General features: G+C 39.7%; 2 protein-coding genes across 4 annotated transcripts in view; one reads left to right on the top strand and one right to left on the bottom strand.

Annotated features, from left to right (window-relative positions):
• arl6ip5a (ADP-ribosylation factor-like 6 interacting protein 5a) overlaps positions 1-2,887 on the bottom strand; it is a 15,246-nt gene extending 12,359 nt beyond the window's left edge. Inside the window, exon 1 of the mRNA XM_062997538.1 lies at positions 2,671-2,887. Within this exon, the coding sequence (XP_062853608.1) occupies positions 2,671-2,849 (179 nt within the window). The 5' untranslated portion in view covers positions 2,850-2,887. The remainder of the gene's footprint in view (positions 1-2,670) is intronic.
• On the top strand, positions 2,594-21,924 carry trnt1 (tRNA nucleotidyl transferase, CCA-adding, 1). Of its 3 annotated transcripts, none has more exons than XM_062997536.1 (8): positions 2,594-2,649; positions 13,345-13,483; positions 16,465-16,658; positions 17,055-17,193; positions 17,305-17,398; positions 19,418-19,611; positions 20,120-20,373; positions 21,016-21,924. In XM_062997536.1, exons 1-8 carry the CDS (start codon positions 2,614-2,616, stop codon positions 21,262-21,264), a joined length of 1,299 nt encoding a protein of 432 aa, XP_062853606.1. In that variant the 5' UTR covers positions 2,594-2,613; the 3' UTR covers positions 21,265-21,924. The 3 variants fall into 3 exon arrangements, with proteins under 3 accessions (XP_062853606.1, XP_062853605.1, XP_062853607.1); XM_062997535.1 differs by having other exon boundaries at positions 17,272-17,398; XM_062997537.1 differs by lacking the exon at positions 2,594-2,649 and adding an exon at positions 12,917-12,992 and having other exon boundaries at positions 17,272-17,398.

Below are 21,924 nucleotides of genomic sequence, written 5' to 3'. Positions count from 1 at the left end.
TCGAAAACTGGGCCTCATGGCAGTTTTCCAACAGAATAACGACCCCAAACACAACCTTCAAGATGACAACTGCCTTGCTGAGGAAGCTGAAGGTAAAGGTGATGGACTAAACCCAATTGAGCACCTGTGGCGCATCCTCAAGTGGAAGGTGGAGGAGTTCAAGGTGTCTAACATCCACCAGCTCCGTGATGTCATCATGGAGGAGTGGAAGAGGATTCCAGTAGCAACCTGTGCAGCTCTGGTGAATTCCATGCCCAGGAGGGTTAAGGCAGTGCTGGATAATAATGGTGGTCACACAAAATATTGACACTTTGGGCACAATTTGGACATGTTCACTGTGGGGTGTACTCACTTATGTTGCCAGCCATTTAGACATTAATGGCTGTGTGTTGAGTTATTTTCAGAAGACAGTAAATCTACACTGCTATACAAGTTGTACACTGACTACTCTAAGTTATATCCAAGTTTTATTTCTATAGTGTTGTCCCATGAAAAGATATAATAAAATATTTGCAGAAATGTGAGGGGTGTACTCACTTTTGTGATACACTGTATATACATACAGTCGAATCCGGTTAATCGGACCACATCGGGACGCGATCGTTTTGGTCCTAATAACCGGCTGGTCCAATTACACGAATTACATGCCCTATGTTACAAGACGGGACGTGCTATAATTTATGTAACATATTAAATGTTTATTAAACCTTTATTGTGCGATATACTGTACACGTATAGCGAACGTACAAACAAGAACTACTGTTACTTACGAACTTTGTTCATTGAAAAATAAATTTGCAAACAAGTTTTTCGAAACGATCTACAACACAATGTATAGGTACTCAGCATGCGAAGCATAATAAAAAAAAAGTTCTTACTAAATTCCAGTCAACGTTTGAAGAACTTATCCAGTGTGATCTGACGCGTTAATCGTGATTGACAGGAGGGAATTCCTTGCACGTGTTGCCGGACACTCTTGTTTACGCTTGACTTCATGTCGCCGAAAAGCGGAGATGCGGATGGATCCATTAACCACGCTGCTGGCTACTGGGTGCTTCGTTGTGGGAAAGAAAGTGGTGGGCGTGTTCACCTCCCGCTGGTTTTGCTCTTGTCAACACAACTTTTCGGATTTCCTGACCTTTGATAAAAGCATAAATTCTTCCGGGGAGCCCAGGAATCCTCCCATATCTCGCTGACCCGCTTTGCATCCGCTCTAAGTGGCGACTTGTGGCTTCTTTTTCTTATTCGCTCTCACGTTCTTTGGTCCGATAAAACGGAATTTTGGTCCAAATAAGCGAATAACATTACACGTACATAATAGGATTTGTTTCGGTACTTTAGGATTCGGTCCGAATAAGCGGCTGGTCCGAAGCGGCTGGTTAGGCGGTTGGAGCTCGCTTGGAGCTCGCTGATTGGCTGTGGGGTGCTTACTGGTGATAACACAGAGAGACGAGTGAAGAGCCACACTGGCTAGCGTTAGCTGTGAGCTAACAAGCAGAAACTGAAAAACGGCTCGTCTTTTAATTTTTCAAAATCAAAATTTGTTATCAGTTCAACCGGAAATGAACACAAGCGCGTGCATGCGCGGACATGTACTTATTTACTAAATATATCTTCAGTGTAAATCGAGCACAAGTGTTGAGAAAAAGGAGCAAACAGTAATAATAACGTTACGCCCAATCCGCTGTTCTGACTCTTGTCTGCCATAGATTTTCCTGCCTATGTAAGAACTATTTTTTCCTAAATAAAAGCGCTATATTAAGAAAAAAGAATGTCTCTCCTGTCGTGTAATGTGAATTATTAAATATGTTGTCTGGCCCTTTAAGAAAGTTAAGCGCACTATAAGGCGTAGGGAGCGAGTGTGTAGGGAAGAGATCGGATTTGTACCGTTTCTGTGCTCGAGTTTTGCACTGAGCTTGTGTGACATGTAAAGTAGCGTTCTCGTTAACCACTCAATTGTTTGGACTCAATTATTTTAACATTATTTTACATCACCGTCATCGCAACATGAACATTTACATTCATATTTTTTGTTACGGTATAGAACTTAATTCTGGATTACAGGCATAACTAATCGTACACGTTCATACACTTTTAAGAAATATCTGTAACTATAAACTAAGCAGTTAAGTTTGGAAATATATTGAAGTGTGTAGCCTGCTATTATTCTGTTTTGTGTGGGCAGAGAGAGATTACAATGCCAAAATGTTGTGTTAATGTTTGTGTTAAAGTGTAATTGATACACATGCATTTATACTTATGCGTATTTATTATCGATCAGATAAGATAATCAATGTTTGACGTTCAGATTGTTAAATCTTTTTATAATAGAACATTGAAGTATTGTAATTACACTCAAGTGTGTACACTGTAAAGTTTGTCCGCTACACACTCAGCCAACTTGGACCCGGATGTGACGTATCATAAGGTCGACACGTCATATAAAGCTTAAATATGATACGATACGATACGATAAAGCTTCTTTTGAGTTTGAGAAGTGACGGTGTAGCGCTCAAACGAGCTGTCAATCAAAACGGGATTCAGCCTTTCCACTGATCCTCCAATCATCTTGCAGAAGCTCAGCGTCCAAAAAGTACGCAACAACAAAACAGCATGTATTTAAAAACACATCAGCTACGAGTTAAACAGGTCGGTATATCCGGTACTCACCCGACTATTAAAAACACGACGATTGCCATCGCTAGATAGTTGGTTTGATAGTACAGCAGGTTGCTGACCACTCTGTTATTCCATTTAAATAAATCGCTATAGTCTGGGCTAGCAAAGCGTTCAGGTCGAGGGAAGAAATCATCCCACTGTCTGAGCGGTGCCACCTCTACTTTAACCATGTTGTAAACACCGTCAACTTCTTACTACTCAGCACCGCTGCTGAACCACTGCAACTCTCGCGATAGTTCTTCAGGCAGCGCGATCCCTGCGAAATGGAAAACATTCAAAGCTATGCAAAGCTCTGTTCTGGGGGGTATTCCAGAAAGCGGGTTTAACAAACTTCAAACTTAAACCTGAACTCCGAGTTGACTTATCTCGCCGTTTCATAGCCGGAGTTTTCTGTTCCAGAAAAGCGGTTCAGGGTTAGATTACTCAACTCTGAGTAGATTAAACCCAGCAGAAGCGCGTTCACGGTTAACTATAAACAGGCATTCTCAATGGAGTGGCGATAAATGGATTCATCATGGATGTAAATGAAAGAAAAAGTAGTCCGTCATATTTTACACCAATAGAAGTGTTTATTTTAATGTTTGCATGTGCAGATCATGAAAATGTTTTAAATGTTAAAGTAATACATCATTGTCCGTAAAAAAAGATGTCGCAAATGGCAAAAAAAAAAGTTAAATGTGAAAAAACTTGTTGAAACAATTCAACATTTAGCAGAAGGATAGGGCAAAATGTTTAATATGTCAGTTTGTCACGATTTTACACGTTTTTTCCCTTTCATTTACTCAATCTAGGTGTAATCCAAGTGGAATCAGATGCACATAGCAGCAGATAGAAATAAAATACAAAAACTGCCTATGTTCAAGGCATGTTTATTACATGTAAATCATTAGTTTGTAGTGCATAAACTGTGGAATATTAAGAACTGCATTGGTACAGTCTGAACACTTTTTATTGCCATCTCTTCAGTGATTGGTGGTTTGAGCCTCCTGCAATTGTTAGTGATCTAAATGTCCCTAGATCCTGATGAGTATAAATAATGTTCTTTAATAAAAAAAAAAAAACACTGTTGAAGAACGATAAAGAAACCAACTCCGCTGCCTCAGAGTCATGGCTGGATTACTGACCGGGCCAGTGGGGCCAGCGCCCAGGGGCCCTTGAGGTCAGGGGGCCCCGGCCCAAAACATTTTGCGATGCCTATCAACATTTATGATACAATATATTTTTATTTCCGAGGGCCCTCCATTTTAAGGATCCTCTGACTATTAGGGACTTTGACCCCAGGGCCTCTTGGGGGCCCTAGCCATGCTTTTGGGCCCCTTATGAAAATGGATGAGGCATTGTGGCACTGCTCTGACTTCGACTTCTGGCTATTAGGGGTCCTAGGAAAGAGGGGGGCATATTTTTAGAGGGGCCCTGGTTATGAGAGCCCCTACCAGGGGGCCCTAGAGGAGAGCAGGGCATACCATTAGAGGGCCCTTGATCACGAGGGCCCCTGCTATGGGGCCCTTGACTTCCATAGAAGTCGTTTACCATGGCTCCTTGACTTTCTAGGGACCTACAAATTGCCAGGCAAGCTACCATATTTCAAAACAGACATTTTGTTGCAAATATGCGATTCAGGCCCTTACTTAATGTTTCTGAATTTGTATTGTTTCAAAATTATTATGTTCAATTTCTCTTAAGCGCAGAGACACAAATTAATTTAGCAATTTTGCAATTATTTAAATTTAAGACAAGCAATTTCAAGCAGTTTGAATGCATACACACACTTAACTGAGCTATTTGATGTTCTTTTCATGCCTGACAATATGTCCAACAGTGAGCTCACTTTAAAGGCTAACTCACTCGCTGCAGCATATCCTTCAGATCTGAACATGAGCCTGGCAGATGAATTGATACAATACAAATCATTCATAACAGAAAAAGAAAAATGTCCTAGTAAAATGCTCAAAACCATGATAAATTTGAATTTACAGTCAACCTTTCCAAATGTCTACATAGCACTTAGACTTTTTTTGACTGTGCCTATCACAAATTGTGAAGGGGAGCGTTCATTCTCCAAACTGGCTCGTATTAAGAATGAACTCAGGATTAGGATGCTCCAAAACCGCCTGAACTCACTGTCACTTCTGGCCATTGAATCAGATTTGGTGAGACAGCTTAATTTTGATGAATTAGTGGATGACTTTGCAAGAAAGAAGAGTAGAAAGAAACTTATATAAAATAGATTCTTATGTTAGGGTTAGTTATTGACAGGTTGTTTAATGTATTAATTTATTTATGTTTTTGGAGGGGGTGGGGCCCTGGGCAACTCTTTGCCCAGGGGCCCAGACTATCCTTAATCTGTCCTTGCTCAGAGTGGGATGATACTGGGAGGCCTACAGAGGAACAGTATATGTTGAACATAGAGCATGGCATTTCATTTGATCTACCATGATAATGTGTGTGACTGTCCTCTAACAAAATGTGATGGGCAGTTCCGAATCAAATGAGGGACCATCCACCTCCAAAGCTCAGCTTAGAACAGTAAAAATGTGTTACCAAATATCTGAAATATTTAGAACACATTAAGCTATGTTTGATCATAACATGCTATTTTTGTCTCTTTCTTTCAAGTTGGGTGTAAATAAAATGGACTATACAAGGTCTATCTGGGGAAACAAACTGCAAAGTGTGATCCTCAGGTGGAGCATATAAAACAGTCAAGGCTAAAAATTCAGTTGCTTGAATTTAAGATGGGTGTCGGTGCTACGGGTGTATAAATATAAATGTTCTCACTAAAGAATAAGGACAAGGAAATGAACTTGTTGCATTGTTTTATTTTCAGTGATCATGCACAGAGCCTGACCATTTGGCTTCAATGTTTGTAATGTGGCACATAGAATCTTGATGAAAGCATCTGCATAAGATGGAGAACAGTAGTATTAAATGTTACACTGTTTTATTTGACATTTATTCGTTTTTTAAGATAATGGTCACTACCTGTATGTGGAGGGATATTCTGTCTGCTGTTCAAATAATAAAAGACAACATTTTAATAAAATAAAATCCACATCTGTCAGCTACCCACCCACACACAACTGTAACATACAGGGGTTGGACAAAATAACTGAAACACCTGGTTTTAGACCACAATAATTTATTAGTATGGTGTAGGGCCTCCTTTTGCAGCCAATACAGCGTCAATTCGTCTTGGAAATGACATATACAAGTCCTGCACAGTGGTCAGAGGGATTTTAAGCCATTCTTCTTGCAGGATAGTGGCCAGGTCACTACGTGATGCTGGTGGAGGAAAACGTTTCCTGACTCGCTTCTCCAAAACACCCCAAAGTGGCTCAATAATATTTAGATCTGGTGACTGTGCAGGCCATGGGAGATGTTCAACTTCACTTTCATGTTCATCAAACCAATCTTTCACCAGTCTTGCTGTGTGTATTGGTGCATTGTCATCCTGATACACGGCACCGCCATTGGATGCACATGGTCCTCCAGAATGGTTCGGTAGTCCTTGGCAGTGACGCGCCCATCTAGCACAAGTATTGGGCCAAGGGAATGCCATGATATGGCAGCCCAAACCATCACTGATCCACCCCCATGCTTCACTCTGGGCATGCAACAGTCTGGGTGGTACGCTTCTTTGGGGCTTCTCCACACCGTAACTCTCCCGGATGTGGGGAAAACAGTAAAGGTGGACTCATCAGAGAACAATACATGTTTCACATTGTCCACAGCCCAAGATTTGCGCTCCTTGCACCATTGAAACCCACGTTTGGCATTGGCACGAGTGACCAAAGGTTTGGCTATAGCAGCCCGGCCGTGTATATTGACCCTGTGGAGCTCCCGACGGACAGTTCTGGTGGAAACAGGAGAGTTGAGGTGCACATTTAATTCTGCCGTGATTTGGGCAGCCGTGGTTTTATGTTTTTTGGATACAATCCGGGTTAGCACCCAAACATCCCTTTCAGACAGCTTCCTCTTGCGTCCACAGTTAATCCTGTTGGATGTGGTTTGTCCTTCTTGGTGGTATGCTGACATTACCCTGGATACCGTGGCTCTTGATACATCACAAAGACTTGCTGTCTTGGTCACAGATGCGCCAGCAAGACGTGCACCAACAATTTGTCCTCTTTTGAACTCTGGTATGTCACCCATAATGTTGTGTGCATTGCAATATTTTTAGCAAAACTGTGCTCTTACCCTGCTAATTGAACCTTCACACTCTGCTCTTACTGGTGCAATGTGCAATTAATGAAGACTGGCTACCAGACTGGTCCAATTTAGCCATGAAACCTCCCACACTAAAATGACAGGTGTTTCAGTTATTTTGTCCAACCCCTGTATATGCATATGTGTAAAAAATAATACTTGAACAGACCCATAACAGGGCAGTTGCAACATTCATTGATATGTAGTAAAATAATTCTTTAACATAATTTTGCAAAGACTTTTTTTGTACAGACAGGGTTTTCACTCATTAATGTGGCTGTAAAAATACTACACTGTAAGCCCGGATAAGTTCAATCTACTTAAAAAATTTGAGGAAACCGGTTGCCTTAAAAAAGTTAAGTAATGTATAATGAAAACTTGAGTTAGCATAACTTAAAACATTAAGTTATTACACCTAAAAGGCAAGTTGATTAAACTTTCTTTTTTTTTGTTATACCAACTGCTTTTCCCAATAATTCTACTTAATATCTTGAGCTCAATGGAAAAAACTATTGATTTCTTCTTAGTTTTCATGTTAATTACATTTTAAATATGAATTACAAATGTTTATAGAGAAACAGACACAATTATAAAATTATTTTTCTTTATTTCACTTCAGAAGTATTTACTTAAAATACAACATGTCAAGAAAACATCTTTAAAACTGTACAAACTGTATATAAAGTTCTGATGAAACACAAACAGCTCCTCACAGTAACCATGAACCTGTAAAACAACAAAAAGAAACAAGAAACAGAAGTATTAAAATCAACATTAATAGCATTAATTTAAGGATTAAAATAAAGCAAGCCAGCACACTCTTTGCTTCGTATGAAGGCTAGCATGCTAACATGCTAGCATGTAGCCTAAATACGGCAAATAAAGCAGCGCTGTTTGATTATTTATTTAGTGTCAACATTAAGATCATTTATTTTAAACAAAATTGTTAAGTAAAGTACAACACTTACCAACATTAGACGGAAGATGAAAAAGCCCCATCAGACTGGTGTACATGCTACTCAAAAATAGCATAATGAGGAAGAAAATGTTTGTCCACTTAGTTTAACAAAGGTTCCACTTCACAAAAGACATTTCAGGAAGACAAGTTTACTTTTGCAAAAAGCCTTCAATGAAAAGTAAAAAGTAATTTGCATCAACAGGTTTCAAAAGTTAAAACAAATGGCTGCCTGATTTACCAACAGCAAGCTGAAAAAAGGCGGACTTACATGTAAATGGGGGCGTTTTTCTGTTTTATTACCTTAACTTAACTTTTTTAAGTTAATCTGATAGAAAAGTAATTTTTTTTGTTTAGTAAACTTAAATCTTTTAGCACATTTAAATGTGTACTCAAATTAGTACAATGTACTCTGCATTTTATAGTAGAGCAAAAAAACTTACATGACTTACAACAATACATGTTTCACATTGTCCACAGCCCAAGATTTGCGCTCCTTGCACCATTGAAACCGACGTTTGGCATTGACAATGTGAAACATGTATTGTTCTCTGATGAGTCCACCTTTACTGTTTTCCCCACATCCGGGAGAGTTACGGTGTGGAGAAGCCCCAAAGAAGCGTACCACCCAGACTGTTGCATGCCCAGAGTGAAGCATGGGGGTGGATCAGTGATGGTTTGGGCTGCCATATCATGGCATTCCCTTGGCCCAATACTTGTGCTAGATGGGCGCGTCACTGCCAAGGACTACCGAACCATTCTGGAGGACCATGTGCATCCAATGGTTCAAACATTGTATCCTGAAGGCGGTGCCGTGTATCAGGATGACAATGCACCAATACACACAGCAAGACTGGTGAAAGATTGGTTTGATGAACATGAAAGTGAAGTTGAACATCTCCCATGGCCTGCACAGTCACCAGATCTAAATATTATTGAGCCACTTTGGGGTGTTTTGGAGAAGCGAGTCAGGAAACGTTTTCCTCCACCAGCATCACGTAGTGACCTGGCCACTATCCTGCAAGAAGAATGGCTTAAAATCCCTCTGACCACTGTGCAGGACTTGTATATGTCATTTCCAAGACGAATTGACGCTGTATTGGCCGCAAAAGGAGGCCCTACACCATACTAATAAATTATTGTGGTGTTTCCGGGTGTTTCAGTTTCATTGTCCAACCCCTGTATATATATATATATATATATATATATTTTTTTTTTTTTTTTTTTTTTTATACAAGTAACAAGTAACAATTATGTTTGGGGTTAATTACTCCAATCAATTTAAACCACAAATGATTTTAGCTTACTAAACTGTGTGTGTTTAAGGTATTCTATATTAATCCATAACATTCCATCCATAATGTTATAATTAATGTTGTAACAAGCCTTTTTATTAATATTGTGATTATTGTGATTAATAATGTTGCAGCTGCCCCTTGTGGCAACCGTCCCCACTCTCCCCGAATTGACTGACTGTGATAAAAACGGAAAGGTTTGCGAATAAATCCATCCGGAAATGACTAAACTAAGTTTAATGACTCGTTCCCGACTAAGATCTGTTCAAATGCTTAGCGCGTCGGTATCCACTGGATCCTGGAGTAAAGGACACGCCAGGTTTACATGAGGAAAGTGCGAGTAACCCCGGGTTAGGTTTAAGTTAACCTGCCAGCGAGCAGGTTAGCTTCAGAGCGTAAGTTGTTATAGTAACTGACACAGGCTCTCTTTAATCTCGGTTTCTGGAACGGAAAACCCAGAGTTTTCCTTAATTCTGAGTTAACTTACCCGGTTTAATCACTTAACCCGCTTTCTGGAATACCCCCCTGATATCACACCCCTAAGCCGACAGTGGTTCACAGTGCATATGTCTCTAGTGTTGATTACACTGATCAGCCATAACATTAAAACCACCTCCTTGTTTCTACACTCACTATCCATTTTATCAGTTCCACTTACCATATAGAAGCACTTTGTAGTTTTACAATTACTGACTAGGTGGTGGATCATTCTCAGCGCTGCAGTGACAATGACATGGTGGTGGTGTGTTAGTGTGTGTTGTGCTGGTATGAGTGGATCAGACACAGCAATGCTGATGGAGTTTTAAAATGACGTGTCCACTCACTGTCCACTTTATTAGACACTCCTACCTAGTTGGTCCACCTTGTAGATGTAAAGTCAGAGACGATCTCTGATCTATTGCTGCTGTTTGAGTTGGTCATCTTCTAGACCTTAATCAGTGGTCACAGGACGCTGCCCACGGGGCACTGTAGGCTGGATTTTTTGGTTGGTGGACTATTCTCAGTCCAGCAGTGACCGTGAGCATTGCTGTGTCTTATCCACTCATACCAGCACAACACACACTAACACACCACCACCATGTCAGTGTCAATGCAGTGCTGAGAATGATCCACCTCCCAAATAATGCCTGCTCTGTAGTGGTCCTGTGGGGGTCCTGACCATTGAAGAACAGCATGAAAGGGGGCTAACAAAGCATGCAGAGGAACAGATGGACTACAGTCAGTAATTGTAGAACTACAAAGTGCTTCTATATGGTAAGTGGAGCTGATAAAATGGACAATGTGTGTAGAAACAAGGAGGTGGTTTTAATGTTATGGCTGATTGGTGTATGTCTTCCATTCAATTAATATTCTGTCCTTTGCACCTTTAACACTACGACAGATCAAGTACAGTAATGTGCATGCGACATGGATTGCAATTTCAAGCATTTGGCACAATTTAAGAAAGCAATCCAAGCAATTTTTCTTTCAACATAAGATTACAGTTGGGGTGTTCTTGCTGAATTTAGCAAGGGATCACTCCCTAACCCTTCTTGACATTATGTCATTCCAGTTAAGAAAACAAATATAATAATGCTCAGATATTGTCACATGGTTATCAGTGGGTTAAAATAAAAGAAATTAACCATGCATTTAGTTGAGTATTACATTACAGTGTACAAGTTGCGGGACGTAATGTGGTTTAGTGGCCCCTTTTCTGTTCTGACCATTGTGTAAACTTGCTCTGTGGTCTTAGTCTTCCTACATGAGATTCCTCTTTCTTGTTTATTTTTAAGTGCCCAGGCTTTACATTTATTGGTGGCTACTGACCAGGCCCAACTCAAGCATTTGGCCCAACTTAAGAACAAAAGGTACAGCTATCTTACATCAGACTAAGTTGACTTAAAATTTAACAATATAGACAATTGGCAAAAAAAAAAAAAACCACCAGGCTAAATTTTTTTTATAGAAACATTTATTCACATGTTGATAACATTGGGTAAACATTTTTCCTTGTACTTTCTGTTGCTGTAAAAGTGTCTTACATTTACATTCTCGGCATATAGCAGACACCTTTATCCAAAGCGAATTACAGTTGCAACAGTATACAATCTAAGCATTTGAGGGTTGCTCTTGTTGTGACAACCTGCCTGTGGTGGGGCTTGACCTGGCAACCTTCTGATTACTGGACCTTAACCACTAGGCTACAGCTGCCCTGTGTTTTTATAGTTTTTCTTTTCATTTCATTACCCTGAACAGGACGCCAATCCATCGCAATTGAAATGTTACGTAATTTACGCATGCCAAGGTGAGAAAAAAGTACGTAAGTTGCACAATTTACGCACGCAAATTCAAGTGCACTTATGACGATTGCAAGAAATTTAATACAACAAAATCCAGCAACGTTACAGGTGGAAGTCAGAGTAACAGCTAGTCAGTCACAAATGTAGTAACCTAGTGGGTAGCACTGAAAGGCTGAGAGTTCGAATCCCAGCTCTGCCATGCAGCCACTGTTGGACTCTTGAGCAAGGCCCTTAACCCTCTCTGCTCCAGCGCCTCTGACCCCAGCTTCCAAACGAATTTTGTTGTACTGTACTCGTGTATATGTATATATGACAAATAAAAGCATTCTATTATCTACAAATAACTATTATCAATCAAAATGTTTGGAGCTATATTAAAGTTCTAGCGCACATGTCCTACAAACCACTTCTAGTCAGATTCATTAAACTGGCATAAATGAAACTCTCCGGTTTGAAATGGCTGTGTTTTAAGCCATTTCATGAGTTCTATACACATGCATGGATTTTGCTACCTACCTAGTGCACTCTGTATACAGTTTGGCTTTATTTGAGATGTAGCCTGTAGCTAACATGTTATTGGTTACTAAACCTCAGCGAGCTGTGTGCCGTGGACCAGAGCCGTAGATAGAGAGAGTTGCGACACTCCTTGATCTCGCCGCTACGCGGTCACGTGGTTCATGTAACCCTCCAATAGTTCCAAACAAACCCGGCGCTGTCATGTTCTCATATGGGACAGGCAGCAGTAAATGAAATATTAAACAGTAAATAATAAACATTTGTACAATTTCTGGGTATTTTCACCTGCCTTTACATTTACTGCATCTGCTTTAATGTCAATTTGGTATATGAAGTGGAAGATTGATGTTTATAATGACTTAATAGGTCGTTCTTGTTAACACACAGTACATTATATTAGCATACATTACATCATGCGATATCATTAAGTAGTAGAGACAATATACAGTACAGAGATTAAAGTTTTTTATGTTTTGTTTTTTACATAAACTAATCTCCCTTCACTTTCCTGAGGATTCCTGAGGAAAGTAAAATTAGCATGATTTATTATGGCTCTGATGTTTTATTATCATTTCTGTAACAAGACTCTTGATTAATCAACTTTTAATTAATCAATTTTAGGTGAAAAGACTAGTGTCAATAATTTAGCTTAGCTGACTAAGCTAAATTCAGTTATACCTATTAATTAAGATAAACATGTAACATTTAGTGCTGAGCAAATGCTAAACAATAACAGTATTAAGTATATTAATGACATCAAATTCATTATTTTTTTAAAACAAAGCAACAAACAGCTAAAAATGCTTGATAAGTAGTAAAAATGAATGGGGCTCTATGGGACATTTGGAACTATACAGAGCTCCACAACCCGGAAGCTACACAGAAAATATGTCCCGCCCCCTTTCCAACGGTTCCCTATGGGAGTGTCGCCACTCTGTTCTCTCTACCGCTCTGCCGTGGACGTAACACCCACTAGTGCTTCCTCTCAGTTGTCATGGTCGACTGACGGCATGTTAGCGACTGCAGCACTGTAAGCTGTTGTTCTTTAGCATTTTCCAGGTAATACTTTGCTCATAAGGACAGTTTAAGTCTTTACTAAGCAGTTAAACTTTGTTACATGAAAACGCTGTGTTTTATATGCAGTGAATGGGAACAGAGTGTATTATTTGTATTTGGAGCTAATTTGCATGTTGCTAAAACGTTAGCTGTATAGTTTGCTACCGGCTTGTTTTTGCTTGTTTGGTGCTATTTAATAAAGGTAACATTACACGTGAGCTTATTATCCACCAGCGTCTTAATAACAAAGAATATACCAGTGCTCACCTTCACATCACCACGTAGAAATAACTTAGTCAGCTGTAACTATTCTGTTTGGCTAATGGTTTGGTACGATATGCTCCTTTACATCCAGATGTTGAGACGAGTGTTCCTGAGTCCCCAGCTGCTAAACACAGTCCGTCTCACCTGGAACCACAGAAATTTATTCACCATGCAGCTAAAAACCAAGGAGTTTCAGTCATTGTTCAGCGATGGATTGAATACATTAGCAGGTGAGACTGCCATGATGTGAAATCTTACATCCATTTACATAAATGTCCCAGGAAAAGCACAGACACTGTACTCAGATCTACGATGTACTGTAACACATATACACTGCCTGGCCAAAAAAAAGGTCACCACCTGGATTTAACTAAGCAAATAGGTAAGAGCCTCCCATTGGATAATTACTGCATGGGTGATTATGTTTCAGCTGGCAACAAGTTATTTAACCCTAACTGATGCAGTGAGTAGCTTCTCATTTGTTAAACAACCATGTCGAAAGACACATCCTGTGATTGTGGAAAAGATGTTAATCTGTTTCAGAAGGGTCATTTCCACACGCACAGTGCGAAGGGAACTCAAGGGATTGGGACTAAACAGCTGTGTAGCCTTAAGAAAACTACTTGTCTGTGAAGCTAACCGGCAAAAACGGCTTCAATTTGCTAGGGAGCATAAAGATTGGACTCTGGAGCAATGGAAGAAGGTCATGTGGTCTGATGAGTCCAGATTTACCCTGTTCCAGAGTGATGGGCGCATCAGGGTAAGAAGAGAGGCGGCAGAAGTGATGCACCCATCATGCCTAGTGCCTACCGTACAAGCCTGTGGGGGCAGTGCTATGATCTGGGGTTGCTGCAGTTGGTCAGGTCTAGGTTCAGCAACGTTATGTGCCCAAAGAATGAGGTCAGCTGACTACCTGAATATACTGAACGACCAGGTTATTCCATCAATGGACTTTTTCTTCCCTGATGGCACGGGCATATTCCAAGATGACAATGCCAGGATTCTTCGGGCTCAAATTGTAAAAGAGTGGTTCAGGGAGCATGAGACATAATTTTTACACATGGATAGTCCAGACCTGAACCCCATTGAGAATCTTTGGGATGTGCTGGAGAACACTTTGCGCAGTGGTCCAAATCTCCCATCATCAACACAAGATCTTGGGGAAAAATTAATGCAACTCTGGACGGAAATAAATGTTGTGACATTGCAGAAGCTTGTGGAAATGATGCCACAGCGAAAGCGTGCCGTAATCAAAGCTAAAGGCGGTCCACCGAAATATTAGAGTGTGTGACCTTTTTTTTGGCCAGGCAGTGTACATGTCATCACCTGCACACGATTTCATCTTCAATCACTTTAAATGATTCAAGTATATAATTGTTCGAGTTGTGTCAGTGTGTAAAACATGACTATGAACAACAGATCTGTAAAAAAAAAACTAATCTATTAAATACTCTTAGTAGTATCACTATTGTATTACAGTTGGCTGATTTGCAAATTTGGACATCCCGGACTATGCATGGTCCTGAAGGTATTTAACAGCTCTAAAGAGTAAAGATTCCTGCTTAAAAATATGTAGGAACGAACAGCATTCAAAGATTCAAGTTTCCACTTTTTTGGCATTCTGATGTTATTAAGCATATAAAACTTTCTATTTAATGCCATGCCATTTTAAAATCATACGAAGCTGTAAAAACAACCTATTTCCATGCAGACATGCTTAAAAATGTTTGGATCAGTATTCTATTCTTTGTTTGGAATTTTGTACGGCTCCTAAACGTTTATGCTCATTTTATCTTTTGTTTGTCGATGCATTTAGTTGTGCCCAGTTACCAGATTGTAATTCGTCCCTATTGCTTCAGACTTCCACTCTAAACATTTGAGCAGTATTGACTGCATCTTCTTACCTACACAGGACGAGTTCAAATGTAGATCCATATCATGTACAGAGAGTCCCACACCAATCTCCATCATCCAACCACCTTATTGTGCAGGCACCATCAATTAGCCAGCAGTGGTTGTTATTGTAGCATTTGTGAGGAAACCTTTTGTTAATCCAGCTCATTCTTGGTCTTCTGAGTCCTTCCACAAGTTCTGTCATAACACTGCTTTCAATGTTGTCATGTGGGAGCATAATTGCATGCCCAAAGTAACATAAATTGCAGGACTTGATGTAGTTTCAGTAGCTTTATTTCTGTTCTGACCTTCTTGTAAGAAGAGGCCTTCTGGCCTTTATTTAGTGTCCAGGCTTTACATCCATATGTGGCTATTGGCCACATTGACTTCCCTTCACCAAGCACATATTTGTCACTCTTACAGGAACAAAGATAACCCAAGTGAACACAATAAAACAAGATTTCATTTATTAAAGAAAAAAAATGCTGTTTAGCCTTACCTGAAAACTCATTGCCTCCTTAGCTACTGAATCAACCTGTTAACCAAATTTAGTTGACATTCAGGTTTAATTTTACTAGCCACACCCAGACATGGTTACTGCCAGACCTGTTAACCTGTTTCTAAACATCACCTGAATAAAACCTATCTGGCTGTGTTAAGCAGGCCCACATCCTAAAGAGCCCACAGCCCACACAATACCACATCCTAAAGAGATTCAAATACAGATAAGAAACAATGTAATTAAAATCCAGCAGTCTGGCATGGGTTGCAGAGTCATTATTAATTGCTGTGACCAGTTAGCAAAAATAGAAGTAATCAAAAGAGGGGCCAGCACTTCTTTAACAGCACTGTAAGTTGGACTGTCTAATTGCATTTAACATTTTTTAATAGGTGGTGTGATTTTTTTTTTTCCTGATGAGCCACAATTGTTAAATGACAAGGGGGCAGACCGTGAAACGTTTGTAAAACAACACTAATGTATTTTAGTAAAAAAAATTTGTTTTAGTTTGTACACTGTACCCCGATGCAGCAGTGTTGCCAACTCCGTTTACTTCATGTAGTTATCTTGTTGTGGTCCAGTTGACCACAGCTTTCTTTATGTGAACCAAATTGGTAACGGTCTGTTAAAAATTTTGTTTTTTATTCAGTTTTCCAAGTTCATGAATTTGAACTTGGATATGAAAAGGCTGTGTACTTTGAAAATAGACCCAAACTGTGTCAACACTGGTGTATACTACAATAAGTGTGAGCATTGGCTGTTCATCCACTATATGGACCCTCAGTGATGTATAAATAAAAAAATTTTTCCTCTCCCTAGAGATTTTTCAAAAGCACCAGTTTGAGATCAGGATAGCAGGAGGAGCAGTGCGAGACCTTCTGTCTGGAAAACGACCTGAAGATGTGGATTTTGCAACTACAGCAACACCTGAGCAAATGAAGAATATTTTTCAGGCTGCTGGGATCAGGATGATCAACAACAAGGGAGAGAAACATGGAACTATCACTGCCAGGGTATGAGCGATCCCACGCAATACAAATGTATTTTTTTGGTTCGGGTCCTTTCTGTGTGGAGTTTGCATGTTCTCCCCATGTCTGCCTGGGTCTCCAGGAGCTCTGGTTTCCTCCCACAGTCCAAAGACATGCAAGGGAGGTTAATTGGAGATACAAAATTGTCCATGACTGTGTTTCACATTAAACTTGAATTGATGAATCTTGTGTAACTACTTGTCCTGTCATGAATGGAACAAAGTGTGTAAAACATGACGTTAGAATCCTAATAAATAAATATGGTATAAATGTGCTGTATTGGGGCATATGTGTAATTCATTACATTTTTTTAACATAAGATTAAAAGGCAGATATGTCTGATTAATGCATTAAAGTCAGTACTTATTTACTGTTATACAGGTACATAATGAAAACTTCGAGGTCACCACTCTGCGTGTAGACGTGCAAACGGATGGACGGCATGCAGAAGTAGAGTTCACTACAGATTGGCAGAAAGATGCCGAACGCAGAGACCTCACAATTAACTCCATGTTTCTTGGTAATCTATGTTTTGGATTGGAAACCCACATTAGTTTTGAGAAATACTCATTTTAATCATAATGTATTGTATTTACAGGTCTAGATGGAACTCTGTATGATTATTTCCAAGGCTATGAGGATCTTCAAAACAAAAAGGTTCGTTTTGTTGGAAATGCTGCACTCAGAATCCAGGAGGACTACTTGCGAATTCTCAGATATTTCAGGTGTGTTTTGTTGTTGATTGTTTTGTAAACGTTAATACACAGCATTTAGGAACTCTTCAGTAAGCGTTCATAACTTTCTGATTCAATGGAGTTGGCAGAGGTTGAAGATGAGAAAATCAGGCATTTGCTATTTTTATTATTTTATTATTATTATTTTTATTTGAAATACTTAATTATTAGAATATTGTTTAATAAAATAAAACATTTACCGCTGCACCACCTGACCGGCTTTCTAACTGTTTTTAAAAAATGCAAAAAATTAGCCCTTAAACACTTTTTAAGGGCTAAGGACTTTTCTTTTATGTATGTATATATATATATATATATATATATATATATATATATATATATATATATATATATATATATATATATATATATATACAGGGGTTGGACAAAATAACTGAAACACCTGTCATTTTAGTGTGGGAGGTTTCATGGCTAAATTGGACCAGTCTGGTGGCCAATCTTCATTAATTGCACATTGCACCAGTAAGAGCAGAGTGTGAAGGTTCAATTAGCAGGGTAAGAGCACAGTTTTGCTCAAAATATTGCAATGCACACAACATTATGGGTGACATACCAGAGTTCAAAAGAGGACAAATTGTTGGTGCACGTCTTGCTGGCGCATCTGTGACCAAGACAGCAAGTCTTTGTGATGTATCAAGAGCCACGGTATCCAGGGTAATGTCAGCATACCACCAAGAAGGACAAACCACATCCAACAGGATTAACTGTGGACGCAAGAGGAAGCTGTCTGAAAGGGATGTTCGGGTGCTAACCCGGATTGTATCCAAAAAACATAAAACCACAGCTGCCCAAATCACGGCAGAATTAAATGTGCACCTCAACTCTCCTGTTTCCACCAGAACTGTCCGTCGGGAGCTCCACAGGGTCAATATACACGGCCGGGCTGCTATAGCCAAACCTTTGGTCACTCGTGCCAATGCCAAACGTCGGTTTCAATGGTGCAAGGAGCGCAAATCTTGGGCTGTGGACAATGTGAAACATGTATTGTTCTCTGATGAGTCCACCTTTACTGTTTTCCCCACATCCGGGAGAGTTACGGTGTGGAGAAGCCCCAAAGAAGCGTACCACCCAGACTGTTGCATGCCCAGAGTGAAGCATGGGGGTGGATCAGTGATGGTTTGGGCTGCCATATCATGGCATTCCCTTGGCCCAATACTTGTGCTAGATGGGCGCGTCACTGCCAAGGACTACCGAACCATTCTGGAGGACCATGTGCATCCAATGGCGGTGCCGTGTATCAGGATGACAATGCACCAATACACACAGCAAGACTGGTGAAAGATTGGTTTGATGAACATGAAAGTGAAGTTGAACATCTCCCATGGCCTGCACAGTCACCAGATCTAAATATTATTGAGCCACTTTGGGGTGTTTTGGAGAAGCGAGTCAGGAAACGTTTTCCTCCACCAGCATCACGTAGTGACCTGGCCACTATCCTGCAAGAAGAATGGCTTAAAATCCCTCTGACCACTGTGCAGGACTTGTATATGTCATTTCCAAGACGAATTGACGCTGTATTGGCCGCAAAAGGAGGCCCTACACCATACTAATAAATTATTGTGGTCTAAAACCAGGTGTTTCAGTTATTTTGTCCAACCCCTGTATATATATATATATAAATTTTATTGATTTTTCAAATAACAAAGGACATGAATTACAACACAGTAATTAAGGAATAACTGTAAAATGCAGAACAAATAGTATATAAATAAAATTAAATAAAAAAAGATATAAAAAATAAATTAAAATACAGCGCCTTTTGCATACCACTATTTAACATGCACAACATCCAAAATCGTAAACTAACTGTTGTATCCCCAGCCCACCCCAAATCGATTATCAAATAATTCCAATCCCCATGTCTGCTTTTCCTCTCACCGAAATCCCTAAGACCCCACAAAAGAGCTTAATTACAAAAGGGAAAAACAAATTATCAAGAATTAACCATACATACATAGATGACTTTTCTTTTTTTTTTATTGACTGCAGGTTCTATGGCCGTGTGGCGTCTGAGCCAGGACAGCACGATCCAGAGACATTGGAGTCGATCCAGAAAAATGGTCGAGGCCTGGCAGCAATATCAGGGGAGAGGATCTGGGTGGAGCTGAAGAAAACACTTGTGGGAAACCATGCTGCTCACCTGCTGGAGCTCATTTATAAGCTAGACCTGGCACAGTACATAGGTCAGATGTGTACTAATGTTTTATATTATAGTTTCATTTCATTAGATTTTTTACCACTTTATCCTGGTCAGGCTTGTGGTGTGTCCGGTTTCCTCGGAAACATTGGCCGCAAGGGAGGACAGGGTGCCAATCCACCTTATCTCAGTCACTTTCTTAGTAATTAGACAATAAACCAATTACGTTTGTCTAGGTGCCTGACCAGCACCTACTGAAATTCAAACATGGATCTCAGTGGTTGTGGGCATGCGTAATATAGTATTTGTATTTTTATTTATTTATTTATTTATTTATTTGTGTTTGTATATTTATATATCTTTGTATTTATATTTTACTTATAAATATTTAGTATTTTAGTATTATTAATAAATCTCAGAGCACATTTGATAATCATTTGGTCATTTGGAAAGATGACAATGATTTTGCTAATGTTTAAAAAAAAATAATTTTGTCTTTTATGTGCATTTGCACGTTTCAAAGTGTGTATTTATGCTGTTTATTTTTTCTTTAGGTCTACCAGCAGATGGCAATGTTGAGGAGATGAAGCAGGTGTGCCAGAGGGCTCAGGACAGATCCCCTAAACCCATGACTGTACTCGCAGCTTTGTTCCGTGTCTCAGACAAAGTGGAAAAGCTAGATCTCCGACTAAAGATCTCTAGAGAAGAGAAGACCCTTGGCCTCTTTTTGGTCAAACACAGACGAGATCTTTTTAAAGGGAAAGACGAGGATGATAGCCTGAAGCCATTCACAGACTTCATCATCGATGTAAGTAATGTGGTTTGGGACATTAAAACAACCAGGGAGCAACTGTTTTTTTCTGCTGTGAATTGAATCTGTTGAGCACTTAGCCAGGCTGGTAGCATAGCTGAGACTTAAACTTGAGAGCATATTAGCATATTAGACTGCTGCACCACCCAAGCCACCTTCATGTTAAAAATCCATGTTATAGTGGATTACATGTGTTGAAATACCTCTCAGGGTGGCACGTTGGCTCAGTGGGTAGCACTGTCATTTCACATCAAGAAGGTTCTGGGTTCTATGCCAGGTGGAGCGGTCTGGGTCTTTTCTGTGTGGAGTTTGTATGTTCTCCCCATGTCTGTGTGGATTTCCTTGGGGAGCTCTGGTTTCCTCCCACAGTCCAAAGACATGCAAGTGAGGTGAATTGGAGATAAAAGAAATTGTCAATAACTGGGTTTGACATTGAGGACTTGAACTAATGAATCTTGTGTAACCAGTAATTAGGTGTCCTGTCATGAATGTGACCATAATGTGTCAAACATGACATTAAAAGAGTAATAAATAAATAAATACCTCTCTTTCTGGATTATGCATGCCTTATGCCATATGAAACTTTAAAAAAAACATAAAAACTGTATCTGAAGATTTAACTGTAATTTGTGATTTCAGTCTCGAGAGCCAGATGCCCAAAGCAAAGTGATAGAACTGTTAAAGTACCAGGGTGAGGAAAAGCTTCTGAGTGAACTGAGTCACTGGTCCATACCCCGTTTCCCTGTCAGTGGGCATGATCTACGTCGCATGGGCATCACCTCGGGCAAGGAGATTGGCTCGACTCTGCAGGAGCTGCGGGATATCTGGAAGAAGAGTCGCTACCAGATGAGGAAGGAAGAACTACTAAGCACCATTTGTAGGTCCTGATGTAAGACAAAGGTGACTATTGATGCCAGTGGCAGGACTGGCTGTATTGGTACCTTGGATTTAATAACCTACTATTTTAGGAGAGCAGTAGGTTTAGTTTGTTTCTACCTCTAAACTGTTAAAAGCTATCCTGATGATGGCCTGTAGGTGTGTGAAGAGTTCTTGAAAGTCGCTCTCTGTAAAGTTTCACGATGGCCCTGTTTATCATGCATGAGGATTGAGTGTTGGTTAAAGCACTATAAACATATCAAAGAACAGCAAGCCTCCAGGATCTGGGAAGAAAACAAACAGAAATATTAACGAAATGTTATGGATGATATGGACAGAACATCTGTTAGCTGTTTTGTTTATATTCTAGCTAAAATGGAGAGGGCTTATATTTGAGTTTTTCTCTTCCTCATTTTCTATTATTTATAAAAAAAATTTGAGCAATTCCACTGTGAATCATCTTTCTAGTTATTTGCTGTATGATTCGTGATAATCTGTACATAATGGTTGTGCAGTTTTCAGTTGAAGAGGTCATGCTGAATGAGGAGCTGTTTCGCTAATGCAGCTGGCATAGATACACTAACGAGCGACAAAGATATCCAACAGGCTTTCAGTCGGTTATGTAACACTTCATATCCAGTTTTGAAGTAAACAAAAATCCAAAACCAACAA

The sequence above is a fragment of the Trichomycterus rosablanca genome, chromosome 6 (genome assembly GCF_030014385.1).
Source record: "Trichomycterus rosablanca isolate fTriRos1 chromosome 6, fTriRos1.hap1, whole genome shotgun sequence".
Lineage (NCBI taxonomy): Eukaryota > Metazoa > Chordata > Actinopteri > Siluriformes > Trichomycteridae > Trichomycterus > Trichomycterus rosablanca.
Note: the sequence above shows the minus strand (reverse complement) of the source record. Positions and strands in the feature narration are given on the sequence as shown.